The 16334-nt window shown below is 47.2% G+C and overlaps 1 protein-coding gene across 5 annotated transcripts in view; it reads right to left on the bottom strand.

The window, feature by feature from the left end:
• The window catches only part of ENOX2 (ecto-NOX disulfide-thiol exchanger 2), a 48682-nt gene that overhangs the window by 18128 nt on the left and 14220 nt on the right, over positions 1-16334 (bottom strand). For 2 of the 5 annotated variants that reach the window (XM_042807210.1, XM_033008534.2), the window contains exons 2-7: positions 15222-15365; positions 11565-11699; positions 8178-8333; positions 3012-3218; positions 1086-1319; positions 248-460 (exon numbers count right to left, since the gene is read on the bottom strand). In XM_042807210.1, the coding sequence (XP_042663144.1) occupies positions 248-460; positions 1086-1319; positions 3012-3218; positions 8178-8333; positions 11565-11661 (907 nt within the window). In that variant the 5' untranslated portion in view covers positions 11662-11699; positions 15222-15365. Of the gene's footprint in view, positions 1-247; positions 461-1085; positions 1320-3011; positions 3219-8177; positions 8334-10177; positions 10388-11564; positions 11700-15221; positions 15366-16334 lie in introns of those variants that run through there. The other 3 variants (XM_042807208.1, XM_042807209.1, XM_033008533.2) reach the window with 2 other exon arrangements.

Genomic DNA, 16334 nt, shown 5'->3' with positions numbered 1-16334 from the left:
AAGAGGAAAAAAATTAAGAATTCATTCTCTCCTCCCCCCAGATGTGGACTCTCACTCCAATAAAAAGTACCAGCAGAAACTTTTGCCAAGTTAATGACATATGCTCATAAATTAACTGTAGCTGCACAGAAGCGGTTGCTACTTCTTTTCCTGGAGCCCTTTCAGCGTGGCCTCTCCAGACTCTAGAAATCAAGTGTCTTCCCTACAGCAGCAGACAACCAACATTCAGCACGGAAACACTACTCACACTGAACCAGAATCCCTGAGAGAGCAAGTTTGAATTTCTCTTTAGCCTCTTCCATCTCTTTCTCATGAGCTGCTTTCTCGTTCACCAGTCTGCGAATGTGGCTGTTGGCCGACTGGATCATGGAGTAGAAGTTGTTGGCAGTCCTCCTGTTCACTTCTCCACGCTCTATCCAGGTCAGCAAGGTCTGGATGGCTTCCAGGAACTTTGTGTCATCTGCAGCAAGGACAGACACCTTTACACCACAGAAGTACAGGGTCACCTGCGCAGCTTCCAGATCCCTTCCCTGGCAGTGCTGACCCGCTCTCTTTCAAAGGTCAGCTTACTCCAGGTGGCTAACCACAATTCTTGAAAGCACGGTATTATCTGGATACAAGGCTGTACAAAGGAAGGCAAGTCTAACGCCAAGCTGATGGAGCAAACCATCTGTTGAGGTGTAACAAGAGGAGGACCAACTGCTAGGAACCGACTGAAAAACGTCATATCCCTGTTGAGATGTACTCTTCATGAAAGAAAATATCCTCCAGCTCCAAAACAATCAGGCCACGCATAGGTCTTAGGCTTCAAAGAAGGTCTTAGGACTTACACTAGTCCTTTCAACATGAGCAAGAACGGTTTGAAAGAAACAGTTATACTCAAGTAGGGGTTTGTTTTTACACAAAAGACAAACAATTCCAAAAAAGAGACAGCTAGGAGAGGTGCTGGGTGGAGGCCGAGGGCTCAGTCTGAATGGGTGTAGATGGCACCATCACTCCAGTTCAGCAAGACGACCACTGGAGAATACCAACCTGTGTCCCCGTGTCCCCACAGAAGGGTGGCCGTGGCCCGCAGAACCACTTACCTTTCAGTTTCTCAGCGACAACGCTGCACTCGTGGTCGGAGTAATGGACGACGGGAGGCGGGGAGGGCGGGCGGAAGCGCTCCTCTTCCAGCCTCCTGCGATGGCGCTCCTCTCTCGCCAGCATCCGCTGCTTGCACTCCCACTCGTACAGATCATCCCGAGCCTGAGCAAAATCCACGTGCAGGCGCCCAGTATCCTTCTTGTCAGTGCTGGAGCCCAGCCTGATGCGGTAGCCTGGCAGAGAGGACAACAGTGTTCAGAGACAGGCGACTCTCCCTGGGCCCCAACCACCCGCCAGTGCCCGCCTCCCATTCCCACAGAGCCAGAAAGCCCCAGAACAGAAACTCTCTTTACGGAAGAGTTTAGTGCACAGAGAGTGGTGCTGGAAAAGCAAACACTGTTAGGGGGTTTGCTGCTATCTGCCTGTGTTGTGCACGTGCTAGGTAAGATCTTACACAGGCTGCTCCTCCTCTAAACACCAGCAGGTACCGGGTCTCAAATAGCAACCGTTTAATTGCACATAACCCCTCAGGATGTGGGACTAAGCCCAGCTGTTCACGTGGGCAAGGCAGAGCTGCCTTGGATTCTTCCACACTTGCACAAACTCCGGAAGTTGGGGATGGGAAGGGGGGAAGGAGATGTGAGACACGGCAAAGAGGGGAGCAGACGGATGGTGGTAACCTTTGGAACAGCCCCCATCATCTGGTGGGAGCGGGACTGAGGTCAGCGAATGTGCACGTCCGCTGTGTGGGAGCTGTTCTCACCAGCACGGTTTGCAGGACTCCTTCTCTGGAGTTGCACCTCAAACATGCGAGAAGGCTCTCCTCTGTGATTAAGAAAAGCAGAGGTGGGATGTAGGGAAGAAAATCTGAACTACAGAGAGGCTTTGTACAAAGAACAAACCCAGACTCAACGCTTGCATGTGGAGGGCACCGATGACTGCGCCCATGGCCACGGCTTTGAGCAGGAGAACCTACAAGCAGGGAATGCCTGCAGCTCAAGAGGCTGTACTGGCTACGTAGAAGGGGTAACCACAAAGAGGCACAGCTCTTACTAACAGGGCATTGCAAGTCTAACTCGATTCAACAGTCTCTGGACTGAGACGCAGTGCTCACAATCAGTCAAAACAGACTACAGAAAAGTTTCCATTATTTTAAACAGCAGAGAGCATTTCCCTCACTTATCTTGACAATCTCATCTCTCTGGAAAGAGCACAGGCTTTGGAGGCAGTACCTTGGTTTGTTAAGATACTGAAAGAATTAATTTGGAAGGGATTTTAGCACGGAAATAGAAAGTATTACTGTATGTTTTCTAGAATGGTAAAGAGTCAGGTGGAGAGCCCAGGCTGCGGAGGGCAGATGTCACCAGCACAGCAAACACGGGCCTGGCTGGGAACGCACAGTCTGCCAGCCCCACCGAGGCTGCGCGCACCAACCGCGAGGTCTCTGTCCTCCATGAGACAAACCTCCCCAAACCCTACGGATGCAGAACTGGGGCTCCCGAGGCGAAAGGAGCCCAGCTCTGAAACTAACAGGGGAAAAAAAAGTATTGACGGAAGTCAAGCACACCACCCAATTAACAAGCAATTGAGAGCAACCGCAAATTTTTATAGGGCCCTGAAGCATTATCCACGGAATTGGCTGGACATTATCCAGGTAAGATGGGGATGGACCCTGATTGTAGCTCATCCCAATATTCGGCAGAGGCTTGCAGTACCCAAGGTAACAAAGCATGACTATCTTTCCTATCAGGAGCTGTTTTCATGTATGTAAGCAGAAATGCAATAGCAGCAGAAAAAGAGGTGAACTGACACAACATTAGAAAAGTCTCCCAGTTGCGACACAGCCTGTCATTATAACTATAAAGCCATCATTGTGTCTCCATCGCAGGATTTTAAGCTGCCACCTGAGACAGAAACACACCTACCAGAAAGATAAAGCGCCTTGTCCACCATGAACTCCTCAGCAAAGCGGATGTGACAGAAGTTCTTCTTACTCTTTCGAATAGCAATGACTTCTCCACACTGCTCGAACACTTCCATAATGATCTGCTCGGTCCCGTTTTCCGGCAGCCCTCCAACAAACACCGTCTTACACCCTGGGGGCCTCTCCCTTGTCGCTGGAGGGGGTAGATCTGAAGAGAGCAAGAGCGAGAGAGCAGACCAGGTTAGTTTTTGGGTTGTCAGCACACATTCCTTTCATCTGCCCACCTCTCCCGAGAGACAACCGTCCCTTCCCAGCTTCCTTCGAGCGGACACCTAGCTACGCCGCATTCGACTTGACCAGGCAGTAGATCTACAGAACTGCTGAGGTGCTATACGAGATCAAGCCCATTTGCCAGCCTGTTTCCAAACAAAAGGTCTCAGGAGCCTGAAGCCCTCCAAACACTCTCCCTAGCTCAAGCAAAGGCTCACTGAGCTCTTGCTGTAGAACACGAGCAGCACCAGGAACTCAAAACTTTATCACGGGAGGCACAACACAAGCATGGCTTAAAGGACTGTGCTAGTGTAAAGAATATGTAGAAGACGTATGCAGGGGATTCTAAAGGGTAAAAAATGATACAGCAGTCTGTAAAAGGTCCAAGAGTATTAAAATTAAGGGAAGGCCATGAATCAAATCTAGACTAAGAAGATATTACAGAAGGAAGAGATGAAATCCTGGTGGGAGTTCAGTTGACATCGCGTGCACAGGCCTTGGGCTGAAAAACCACTGTGAGCGTGGCTGGAAGAAATCTGGGAGGAACAGGGACCCTGAAAGCAGTGTCTGAGCGTTTCTGTGACAGTTACTTGCTTGCCAGCATGAAGAGATGCACTATTTCATTACGTGTTCGGAGGCCAGGAAGGCACTAACAATCCATCTTCCTTCTAACACAGTGCTCAAAATTCTTCAACTGGCTTGTCAACAAATATTGAATTAAAAAAAAAACAACCAACCAAACAAAAAAAAAACAATGCAAAAAAAAAAAAAACTCACAACCCCCCCAAAAAAACACCAACCCAAAACTGCTTCCAGGACAGTGAGACAGATTGTCTTCTGGGGATGGTGAACTAAGAGAAATCATCAGACTGGGCGTTGCAGGAGTTTTATTTAAAATGCTGGGCACAGGAGCACCACGGGCTCCCACTGCTGGGGGCCCACCAGGCTCGGGTGCCATCTGCTGGCATCTTCTTATGAGTTATATATAGCCACGCAGTTACAAACATCTCCCACAACTTCTCTGTGCAATCAAAGCCTCTTGCTGCCAGTGAAGAGCACTGCTTCTGAATTAACTCCTTGGTTTTCCACTGGTAGGTTCAAGACTGTGCCATGCTGACCCAGACCCACAGACTTCTGCAGGGCCACAGCGCCGCGGCCGGGCTGGGCTGGGCAGGCACTGCGGGGAGAAGCGTGCCCGAGGCTGCGCTTACGCTCTTACCTTCCCCAGTTTGTAATTTCTGCCCATTTTATACTTGAGAATTTATCGCTAATGCTTTACGGGGTGGAATGCTTCTCACCCTCTGCTCAGCTGGCAGTAAGCACAGCTCATGGGATCTGACTCCTCCTCTGAAAATAACAAACCAAGCAAAATTTGCAGGCAGTACTCTGCACAGCGGTCTCAGAAACACCAAGGCCAGGGGAGTGCTTACTGCCAAGCTGCTTGCACTAACCTGCTGCCAGCAGGCTCTGCCATATGCTGTGACCCGGTGCAGAGAGCAGAAGAGGGAACCGTGACCCTGTGCAGCTCCTGCTGATCCCAGTAAGCACGAACCAAGTCAGGGGAGCCCTGCTCCATTCTCCAGCGGACAAACAGGCCATTAAAAGCTGTTAACTCATTTCCCAAGTCTGCTCACAAGTATCCTGTGGTGAGAAACCCAGTCTCATGACAAGCACAGTGAGGCAGATGTGTTAGTGGGTGTTGAGCATCTTTTTTATTTTCTTCATATAGAAAACTGAGACTTGGCCTCTCCCCCTGTACCAGCACCTCCCTCTTCTCACATCAGTCAGACAAGGGGAGTGATGGAGAAAGCAAGATGAGCCCACGCCACACTGCTAACACTGTACTAGAGCTGCGGCCTCAGTTCCCACTAAGTTGGCTACGAAACCAGTTCCTGCTGCTTGAGGACATCAACTTTGCAGACATGATCTTTGCCGACAGCATGTACAGGCTCCTGCAAGCCTGTACATTACTAAATCTTGGGTTTGGCAAGAATTAAGTCCTTGTCCCACCTTCAAAAGCCTCCCGCTGCCACTGGCCTGCTCAGAGTAGCAACACAGCACTAGAGTGCCACAGCCCAACGCCCTGCTCTAAGGATAACATGTTGGGTCACGGGCCCTTTGGTTTTCCGAGTCAAACACAACTACTTACTGTAGTGCAGACGCTCATGTAACAAGGAGCAAGGCCCCAGCTAGTCTGGAGATCACAGCAAAATAAACTGTCCCCATGGAATTCATGTGTTCTTCTCACAGGGGAGGGAGACTTGATCCCTGTTGCAGTTAATATGGTTCCAGGGTTAAGGCACGTGTTTGCCTAACGTGCCCTCCACAAGCACAGCCCTGTCCTGCTAGCCTCCCAGGGGGACAACACGGAACGTACCAAACCTTGCCCCACGCAGAAAAGGATTGTGAAGGTCCCTCCTAAATCTGTCAAGCACGAAGAGCCAGGGAAGCCCAGCTGGTCAGCCCTGGCAGCACTGCTCATGCGTGACGTGGACCCAACACCAAACTTGTGGCAAGCTGCGTTTTACCCACGCTGAGAGCAGCTTGGACAGAGCAGCTTGGGCAGTTCATGTTTTTCATGATACGTACTTCAGAGGTAAGCATCTTAAAGTCCACAAGTAGGAAAGCAAGCTAAACAAGAGAAATGTTAATTAAGGAAGCTTGAAGAAGCAGGAGGAAAGTTGTCTACTCAATTACGGTATCTTCCCTCATGCAATATCTGACTCAGCAGAGGAAAAACTGCTGAGCATAGGGGACTGCATCCTAGGCCACAGAAAGAGAGGTCACCAGAATACGGGGTTAAGAGACAGAACTGCATTTCATTTTGACATAAAGGTGTGCTCTGAAGCTGCTTTCCGACAAAGACTCTAAGCCCACTCTCCCCAAAGCAGTGTCAGGTCTCACAGTGATATCTGTTAAAATACTGAGAAACTTCAGGCTACAGCCTGGCTGGCTGCTGGAATAAAAATTCTGATCAGCATTAAGGGAGAGCAGATTGTCTCACGGCCACAACAGTTTGTTAATAATTACCAGAGTGGGAACAGGCTTCACACCATCATTTAGCAAATCAACTAAACTCTGCACCGCAACTGCACACACTTCAGACTTACCTGCTCAAGCTATACCCACACACACTGATCCATAGGACCTATGAAAATCATGTCCATGTACATATCTGTGTAATTTAGGCTACACCTGAGACAGCTGTCTAGGTTTCTTTTATGGCTAGGGGATGAAAACAGGCTCCTTCGTTGGGCAAGCTCCAAATGAAGTAAGGCAAGGGTATGTGCAGGAAGGACTGAAATCAGTGGTACAGCTTTGTAGTTTGGTTGTGAGATAGTGAAAAAAGAATACTCTGGAAAAAATCAGAAATTACTTGGACCACAGAGTGCTTCAGGAGAAGATCTGAATAACACTAGAAATTTTCTAATATTTTTTAATATTCTAAAAAGACATCATGCTACACAGAGCTCTGTGACTACGACATCAAGTTTCTCAGATAAAAGCTGAACAACAAATGTATTGATAACAATATTGCAAATGACAAGTCAATACATTTCACCAGTTAGTTCTTTAAATCCATGGGGCAGTCATTTTTAAGTATTAAGGATGTCAGAGAACAGCTAGTGCTAAAAAAAAAAAAAAAATAATCTGGATGAAGCAACCACAAGCTGATCCACTTTAATTGAAATGAAAAGCTAAAAAAAGCAATGTCTTTGCTGCAGGCTTCGTAACTAAAGAGGCTTTTATTTCATGGCAGCAACGTTAAGAAATTAAAGGAACTGGTCTGAAAAGTTCTAAGGACTTGAATGTGATTCAAAGCTTCCAATAAATAAACTGGAACCTGTAGGTCAACAAAAGAAAGGAAGAAAAAAAGCCTTGCCCTGCAAGCCCAACTGGATGAGTAATCACTCCAAAACAGACTTCAGAAATACACATAAGGAGTCTGCAAGGAACGGGAAAGGAATTGATTAATATATAAATGTACAAGTTTGAAGCAGAAAGAGTGAGGGCAAAGTAAGATTAGCCCCGCCTAAAAGTAATCAAGACAATCTAGAACCTTTTGGTGGAAATTAATACAAGTACCAAGAAGTCCCTCAGCCAGAAAAATCCCAAACACTAAAACAAAGACTGGAACAGGCCGAATGCTATGTAACCAATAAATGTCTGTTCTAACAGCAATGGCTAAAGATATCCTCCAGAGCCAAGAAATGAGATCTTCTGCTTATCCCTATCACGTCTACATTTTGTTGGCTATTTCATCTCCTGCACCTTTCCCTGCACAAGCCCAGCCGACTGACAGGTAACGCTGTTTTTTCCTCCTCTCTGGTTTTTATTACAAGAGAGGAGAAAGGGTCAGTCAGCTAGTTTGAAGGGGATCCCTGTTTCTTGCTATAGCCTGGTGAGCCCTGCCTGTTTCTTAGAGTTTTCTGTTTTATTTCCAACTGCCTCTGCTCTCTCTCCACCACATTCTGCAAAACCCAGAGCACTCTCAGCTCTCAGCACAGCCCACGCTGGCTGATCCAGCTCCCTTACCTCCACGAGCTCGTTGTCCTTGAAGCCTTAGATAATACATGCAAAAACCACACCATGAAGATTTGAGTTCAAATAGCCAGGGACTGGAATGCTTTCTTCCCCAGTCCTTAACAATATAACAACTGAAAAGGCTGTTTACAGAAATGGCAAACATTCAGCGACAAGAACAGGCTTTTCCTATTGCTGTCACCTGTTTGCCAGCCCCTAGTCACAGAGTGAGTCTGACTCACCCCAGAGCTGCTACGTCCGGGCAATGTAATGGCTCTTCTCTTGTATACACTTTTTAAAAAAAATATATATACACACACAGATGTATTGCTATATAGGCAGACAGAAAGACAAAAGAATAATAGGCAGTTACGTGGGTTGGGTGGGAAGAGAGTGCAGCTTTTGCAGTGGATGATCTCCTTCACAGCAGGCATGTCCGGAGGGATGGGAGGTGGGACTATCCCCAAGCCTGGCATCATGGGGTTGATCGGAGGGATTCCAGTCATCATCCCAAGAGCAGGATCAAAATCTAAGGGGGGGGAGAGAAAAAGGGAGTCAGGTAGCGGTTTGGGCTCATACAGTAACTGTTTATTCAGACAGCAAATGGAGCGCTCTCCCCACCTGTGCCAGTGGCAATTAGCTGAATAAACAACAATAGAGAAGGAACATCGCAGTATCAGAACTTTACATTTGTGCCCTTAAAACAGTTTTATAAAAACGGTTTAATTGTTGATTGCCTCAGCCAAATAAATTTTCTCTGTTCAGTTAAACTACTTGCTTTTCCCCTCTGTAGGCACCATCTCCCATATAATGTCAAAACATTCCCCAGTAAGGTTTATCCACGTAAAGAAATCTGTGGCATACAGAGACAGTGTAAAACCTAACCCAGTTCGGTTTCATTAAGCAGTTTAGTCATGCAGACAGCTTGTGACCACAGGGTTAAGGTTACCACCTTGCAAACTAGACAAGTGTACCAATTTCAACAGCTAAGAGTGTGCCAGGATAATTCTCGGTAAAACGCACAGAAGCATTTAAGGAAAAACTCTACTGCATGCCTCACCCTGCTTATCTTTTTTCCAGCACTCTATCAAGGTAGCATTTTACTTTGATTTTGCTCTTAGATTTGCCTCCAATGCCAAATAAAACTAAACAGGGCTGGCAAAGGAAGAGTATTTTATCTGTTCTGAAGACACGAAGCCTGGGGAAGCAATACCTGCAGGCAACCAAAATGGAAACAGACCGGCTGGGTGCCTCACGACGAAGGCTCATGCATTTGAGAATGCCAGCAGCCAAGCTGGGAGGACAACCAGGACCAGCAAGGCCAGTGGCAGTACTGGGGTAAGGGCTCGGGAGGGACCCCCTCCTGCCAGAGCACATCTTCTCTACCCTCTACCACCGCCACTCTCTCTGCAGCAGCGGCTCTGAACACCCAGGCAATCCCAAAATACCACAGCACACTACCACAGAACACACAAGCCTGAGCACTCCAGAGCCTTTGAATCTGGCTGCCCGTTCCAGAGGTAGACGGATAAAATTAAATTTGCAAGGGACAGACAAAAGTTACAACTAGGCAGAACGCAGTGGTGCAGAGGCAGCATTTTCCTTTGATCCTAAGTTGGCATCATTTCAGCCACTATTCATACCCCTAAGGCAGGCAAACATTTTTGTATTCCTCTCTTTACAACCACTACTTACAGTAATCCAGATGCAAGACAACTTCTAGTGCCCAGACTGGATGTTTGATTTTGGTAGATGAATTTTGTCTTCCTTTGTATTTTGAAATATTTTACCTGGGGCTACAGTTCTACACAGTTTATGTATGTTGTTTTGCTTACCTAATTTGGATTTCTTTGCGCTCGGTTCAGGTGTTGTTATTCATTTTACATCACACGTAAACAGTCATATTAAAAAACACAGATTTGAGGCAAATCCTCTGCTATGAAACAGGCATGTCAGAGGAAGGCATGAGAAATCTTCCTGTAGGCAACTGTGAAATATGGATGTAGGGATACACGTGAATTGTATCCTTATCCATGGCCGGATGATGCTGGGATGGCCTGGCCTAGGACACCTGACTCGAAGTGTGACATTAAACTCACAGAATTTTAGTATTCGACCTTTCTTTAGTAGATTCCAGAGATGATAATGTCAAAGAAATCAGACAGCACTGTTCTGCTATTTCAAATAGTATTTACACCTGTCTTATGAAAATCTAGAAATTATGCAAGTGTATCTTTAGACAGAGCCCCATTCCACAGCACAGGCTACCTGTGGTGGTGCTACATGACTCCCCGGAACACACTGCACGCACGTTTCCAGGGGAGATGGGCTGTAAGGGACGAGAAGGGTTGGCCTGACTGATCGAGGCTATACCTGCACAACTGCTATCTTGGGGCACAGAGGTCTCCGAGCTGGGGCTTGGGTCACGGGCTCAGATCAGGGCAGAGAGGATGCAGAAAGGCCACCCCATCCCAGATCTCCGCGGTTTAAATTCATGTATTGCTAGGTTGAAGTTGGAGATAAAGGTCACCTCGTGGATGGCTGTGACTTTCAGTGACAAAACTGACTGAAGATGTGAGGTAGCTGGAGAGAAGAAAAAAAAAAAAAAATCGCAGGTCCTGAGCAAGTAACATCCCGATCCAACCTGCGACAAAGGTATTGCCACTGGAGCCAAACTGAAGTGTAACAAGTGTGGGATGGGATGGCCCCTTCCCTGAAGGGCTGGAAGAATGCCTCCCAAAACCAGCATCCTGGCCTCCAACTTACCAATACACCTTTCCAATCTCCTAGGTTTAGGCCGGGATGCTCATTACTTCCCTCCCTTTCGGCAGCACCTGTGCCAGTAAGCTCAATCCCAGCTGCGAAGCGTTAGAGCAGTCTCACCCAGGCTGCTGGCCAGTGCCAGCCCCTGGGCACGCAGCGGGGACCCGGGCAGCCCTGGCACCCCTCTGAGCAGCACAGCAGCAGCCATGCCACAGAGGAGCACAGCCCCCCGAAACCATCCCCCCCCCCCAGCCTGCGCCCTGCTCCACACGGCCTTGGTATCCCCCTGTTAAAAGCGCTCTCGAGGTGGTAAAGAAACTCTTTGTTTTCCTAGAGCTGTACTTCAAAACCTCAGCAGGGAGAGATCTGGACCTTGCCCACTGCTGCCTACCAACAGCAACTGGGAGGAAGAGGAAGAGTCAAAGCTCTCACTGCTGAGACAGCACAGAGGACGGGAGATACAGAGCAACACTAGAAAATGCAGAGACCATCTGAAAACATCCTCGTGTTAGAGTCCAGGATCCCACTTGCCTCCCCCCAGCACAGTTTGATACAGCTACAACCTCAGTGCTGGCAGCAAGGGGGGCAAATCGGGGCGTGTTTCAGCCACCTCCCCACCATCCCTGGCAGGGTGGCGGCGGTTCTTCGCAGCCCTACAGCCAGAGGTGCCAGGGGTCACGCCGGGCTACCTGCCAGGTGCCAAGGACAGGCAAGTGAACTCACTGCCACAACTTTTGCAAGCCTCTAAATTCAGTCCCTTCACGTTTTATAATCCTTCATGCCAACGAGAGCAGTCTCGCTTTGTCCTGGTAGTTTGTTACCGCTTCTGCAAACACTGGCCTCTAAATAAACCACTTGCAGATATTAATGCATTTCAAACAGAGCTCATTAATGTCTTCTGTACACGGCAGGCTTTTATCTAACCCAACTGAAATAGGTTCTCCCCAAAGACATGTTTGAAAGCAAAGGTGGGCACAGTCTGGATAAGCTCACATACCAGGCAGGAGGGGCTGTCCTGTCATCCCCATGGGAGCCATCCCCAGATTATTCATCGCCGTGGCCCAGGCAGTTGGGTCTGACATTGGCAAGCCCATCGGAATAGAGTCAAGGCTTAGATTTCTGCCACCATCTGCTGAGAGGAGAAAAAGTGATTAAGAGCTAGAGCGTATCTGAACTCTTCTGCAGAGCATACATTGTCCAGCGAGGCTCTGCAGTATCAGCATCCAAAATCAGGTTTGAACCCAATAAGTAGCAAAAAGCCAAATGGAAAAAAAAACAAAACAAAACAACAAAACAAAACAAAAAAACAAAACAAAACAACAAAAAACCCCTTTCAAGCAGATGACATTTTACAGAAGCAAAGGCTATGAAAACACTGCATTCAAAGAGCATCTAAATCATGGTTTATCCACTATAATCAACAGCTCTAAGGAGCCTTAAAGGAACACTGATTAAAGGGAAGGAGCATGCTTTGATTCCTCCCAAGAGATTTCTGATCAAAGGACAAACATTCAGCAAGTATAAACTGTCATAATTGCAACTGAATTTAACAGAGATGGCCAGGCTGTTCTGGCAGAGTACTTCCACTGCCATTTGAAGACACTTCTCTTCCATGCTGAAAGGGAAAATGAAGCAAAGAACAATGTTATGCTGCTGACAGTAGCAGTACCAGTGTTACTTACTCAAGGTCTAGCAGTTACCTGGCAATCCAGGTGGAACCACTAACATTATACAAACATGTGGCTTAATTAAGCATTCAAATCTTCTCCAGTGTTTTAGCTGGGACAACCATGCCTATAGCTGGTTACTTCCACGTACCACCAAGACCTATGCTTGTTCTTTTTGAATGCTTAGCACAGAGTTACCTCTGCACAGCAAAAAAAAAAAAAAAAAACAAAAAAAAACCAAGCCAAACCAAACCAAAAACGAACAAAAACCCAAACAAAACAAAACAAAAAAACCACAGTAACATCAAACCAATAAAAAAACCCAATCCTCATACAAATTTTTTTTCTTGTGGAAAAACACAGAAGGACTCATCCAGTTCAAAAAAGTGAACAGCCAGTGCCCAGGGCATTTTTCTGCTGAGGAGCAAAGACAGAGCTTGAGATAGCTGCCCAAATGAGAGCAGGGACACCAAACCTGGCCACCTCCCATCACAGCTGTCTCACATGCCATCTTCCTGATGAAGCTGTCAAAATGAATGCTTGTTTGAAAAAATCTGGCTTCAACAACAGGATGTTGGAGAATATCAACAGCATTACTGACAGAAGCTATATGAAAAAGTCCCCAGCTCTAACCTGAAACTCAGCAGAGTTGGTATTTCCCCCTCTTGTATAACCCAGGGCACGACCCGGGCACAGACTCCCAAAGCTCTCCTGAAGCTCTCCAGACACACCAGCAGCAGGAAATTTACTGGCCATTTATCTCACCCTGGGCTGTAATGATTCAGAATTTCCATTTCCCACCCTGTTTCACCACTCCCCTCTTCTTGGCTTCAGAGAGGGGACAAGAGATCAGCTCACCTTCCTGAGATGCCATCTCTACGCCCCTGCTGAGAAGTCTCCCTCCGCACTGACCCATCTTCTGCCAACCACCCAACCCGTGTCTCACTTGGACCATCTCCAAAATCCTTCTGACACTCAAATACAGCGCTGCCAAGGTCTAACACCTCACCTTGGCCTCATCTCCCCTCCTGTCACTGCCAGTCCCACCAGCCTTGGTAGTCAAACAAATCACCCGTTTCACTTTTTACATTAGCCAAACTCTATGCACTAGCCAAATGCCTACGCCGGAGTTAACCTACCTGTGTACAAAATACCACCTGCACACCTCTTTTTTCCTTATCTGACAGATCTCATTGATTGAGGGAAAACAGAACATCCTTTGAAATAGCTCAGACCTTATGCTCGCTAGACAGCAGACTTAGTCAAGTCAATTATGAATTAAAGCAGCATGAATAGAAGAAAAGCATATCACACCCCAAAAAAAGGAAGTCAGCTCTCTAACTGTCAATGATGAAATCTAATCTCAAGCATGAGTTTTAGAATAAGACTGACTCTTCTCAGTTCACAGCAATGCGTTGCAATATATTTAGATAGATGGCAACATGACAGGCAGGATCTACAGCACCTCACAGCCTGTGAGCAAAGGAAATACGTGTTTAATTACAGCATTTGTTCACCAGTTAGAGGCAGTAACACTATTATGAACTCAACAGAACACACTCACTTGCATTTTATTACGACAACATGCTCACCCACTTTTTAAGTGGAAAAAACACATACAAGAACATCCATTTTGCCTCAGCATAAGAACGCTGACAAATTTATTCATTTCAGACTTGTATAAATCTCTGCTCCTCAGCATTATGTACTTACTTTAAGGGGGCTTATAAAAAAGATGGGGATAGACTTTTTAGTACGATCTGTTGCGACAGGACAAGGGGTAATGGTTTTAAACTAAAAGAGGGGAGATTCAGACTAGGTGTAAAGAAGACATTTTTTACAATGTGGTTGGTGAAACACTAGAACAGGTTGCCTGGAGCTGGTAGATGCCCCATCCCTGGAAACATTCAAGCTCAGGTTGGACGGGGCTCTGAGCACCCTGATCATTGCAGAGGGGTTGGACTTTAGACCTCTAGAGGTCCCTTCCAACCCAAACTATTCCTTGACCTCCCCCAGTCGTGTTTCAAACAATCAGCTCTTGCAACCTGTCGCCCAGCTCTCCTGAAAAAGTAGTCAATGATGAGCTGTCCTAGTTTTATAACTCATTTGTTTCAGGAGATCTGGGCCAAGCCTGAACTTTAGTTATCCCCATTCCTCTGTTAATGTGAGAGTGCACAGGCTACCAGGTCAGGCACAAAGAGAAACAGAGGATACCGAAGAAGAGGAATGGGATTACCGAGTAGGCAGCTGCTAGTTTAAAGGAAAGAAATTAAAATCAAAGATTAAAAAAGGAAGCACCAACACAAAAACCAAAAAACCATGCAGCGAGATTATGGATGATCCCACTGCCCGAGGGTGAAAAGCTGAGAGCTCCCTTGCTGTCCGGTGAGTGTCTGTGCAGAAGAGACTGCGCCACGGTGACACACAAAACAGTGCTTTGCCCACCTACCCCAAGCGTACCCGTTCAGTCCAGAACCCTATGTGCTATTCAACAAGTAAGATCACCGCGTGTTGTTTGAGTTGTCCAAGGTCCTGGTCTCACATCTCTGCGTCCAGATGCCCAAATGAAAACAACATTTTGATTTCGCGATCACAATGTGGGCAGCTGAAGGTTGTGCCAGAACGACCCACAGCCCTCTGCAAGGCTGCCCCAACCGCAGAAACGATCATGGTTTTAATATTGAGATATTGCCCAGTTAGAAAAAAGGTATAAATCTACCGGGACTGGCAAAGAGATTCTACAGCGCTTAAAAAAATATGAATATAAAAGTTTCTTTTGCTTTGCACAGAAACAGCAACAAGCATGCACCCAAAGCCATGCAAGCACAGAACCACAAACACTGGTCTGACTGCAAGCAGAACCAGACCACAACCTCATTGCCATCCGGCCACCTTCTGCATTAACACCTTAGTGTAGAGCTGGTTTCGGTCTACACTTATGTGGATGCCTCCTCTGGCACCAGTCACCAAGCTGCCCCTCGGCTCACCTGGAGGAATGTTTGCTCTCTTCCTCTTCTTGCCCGGGTCGCTTCCATTCTCGGCTGGACTTTCCGACACCTGCAGACCAGCAGCGCTGCCGAACTGCAGAGGTTTGCTGTTGCTGGCAGGATCAAAGGACAGATGGTTTAAGCCTAAAAGAGAAAAATACACTCAGAGACTTTCTGTCAACTGGTTTGCGATGCTTCGGGATCACGGTAACGAGAGAAGTGCCCAGTCCCAGGTACAAGCAGCCCTTCAGGCTCCTGGGATAATCCTGTCTCCTGTTTACTGCCCCCAGCTACGCTCGATCTTCATGTGACACTGCTACCACTTCAACGTAATATTCACAAACATGAATCCCAACACCCACACAAATCAAACTGCCTGATACTGTAAACCAGGGGTGCATCTCCCCTGTGTTGTGCACTATTTCATGTTTGGAAACTCAGAGGCCAGAGTTTTTTTCCATTTCTTCCAATCCAGGAATACATTTTTAATAGTTACTTAAGCTTCACCCAATTTGTCACCAGCTGTGAATACAACTGGCATTATTTACTAGCAAAAAAACAAAGCACATCTTAGATGATCTTCAAAAGCATAAGGTGCTATTGCAATTTTTATTCAAGGAGTCTGGCAAGCAGTTGTCACCCTTTGTAGCTGAGGGAGGCTGCTCTGCAACGGTCATCCCGGAAGAGGGGAGCCCACAGACCAAAGCCAACTGGGTCAAATTCCTCCTCAGTCAAGCAATGGATCCACTATCAGAGTCCAGACAAACTTCTTCAGCCTCAGGGCCCGAGGTCCCTCTCCCCTGCCCTGCAGCACAGGAACAGGTTTTCCTTTGGCAGGCATCGACTCGCCTCTGGTCCCCACTGCAGGAGCCCTCAGCCCCAGCATCGCCCCTCGCCCCCTGCGCGGGCTGACCACTGGCAGTGCCACTTTGACCCTCAAAGACAGAGCGCCCTGAGTCCTGCTGCTCAAAGACTGTTACTGATGCAGCAGATCTACCAGTGAGTTAGGGTTACTCGGGAATAAATTCAGATTGACCCATATAAATTAAGTAAATCTAAGGTAAAAAGATGTAAAACCAGAACAGGTAAGATGGTATGTACCACCGAGACCCG

The sequence above is a fragment of the Tyto alba genome, unplaced genomic scaffold, assembly GCF_018691265.1.
Source record: "Tyto alba isolate M040663 unplaced genomic scaffold, T.alba_DEE_v4.0 Super-Scaffold_5, whole genome shotgun sequence".
NCBI lineage: Eukaryota > Metazoa > Chordata > Aves > Strigiformes > Tytonidae > Tyto > Tyto alba.
Note: the sequence above shows the minus strand (reverse complement) of the source record. Positions and strands in the feature narration are given on the sequence as shown.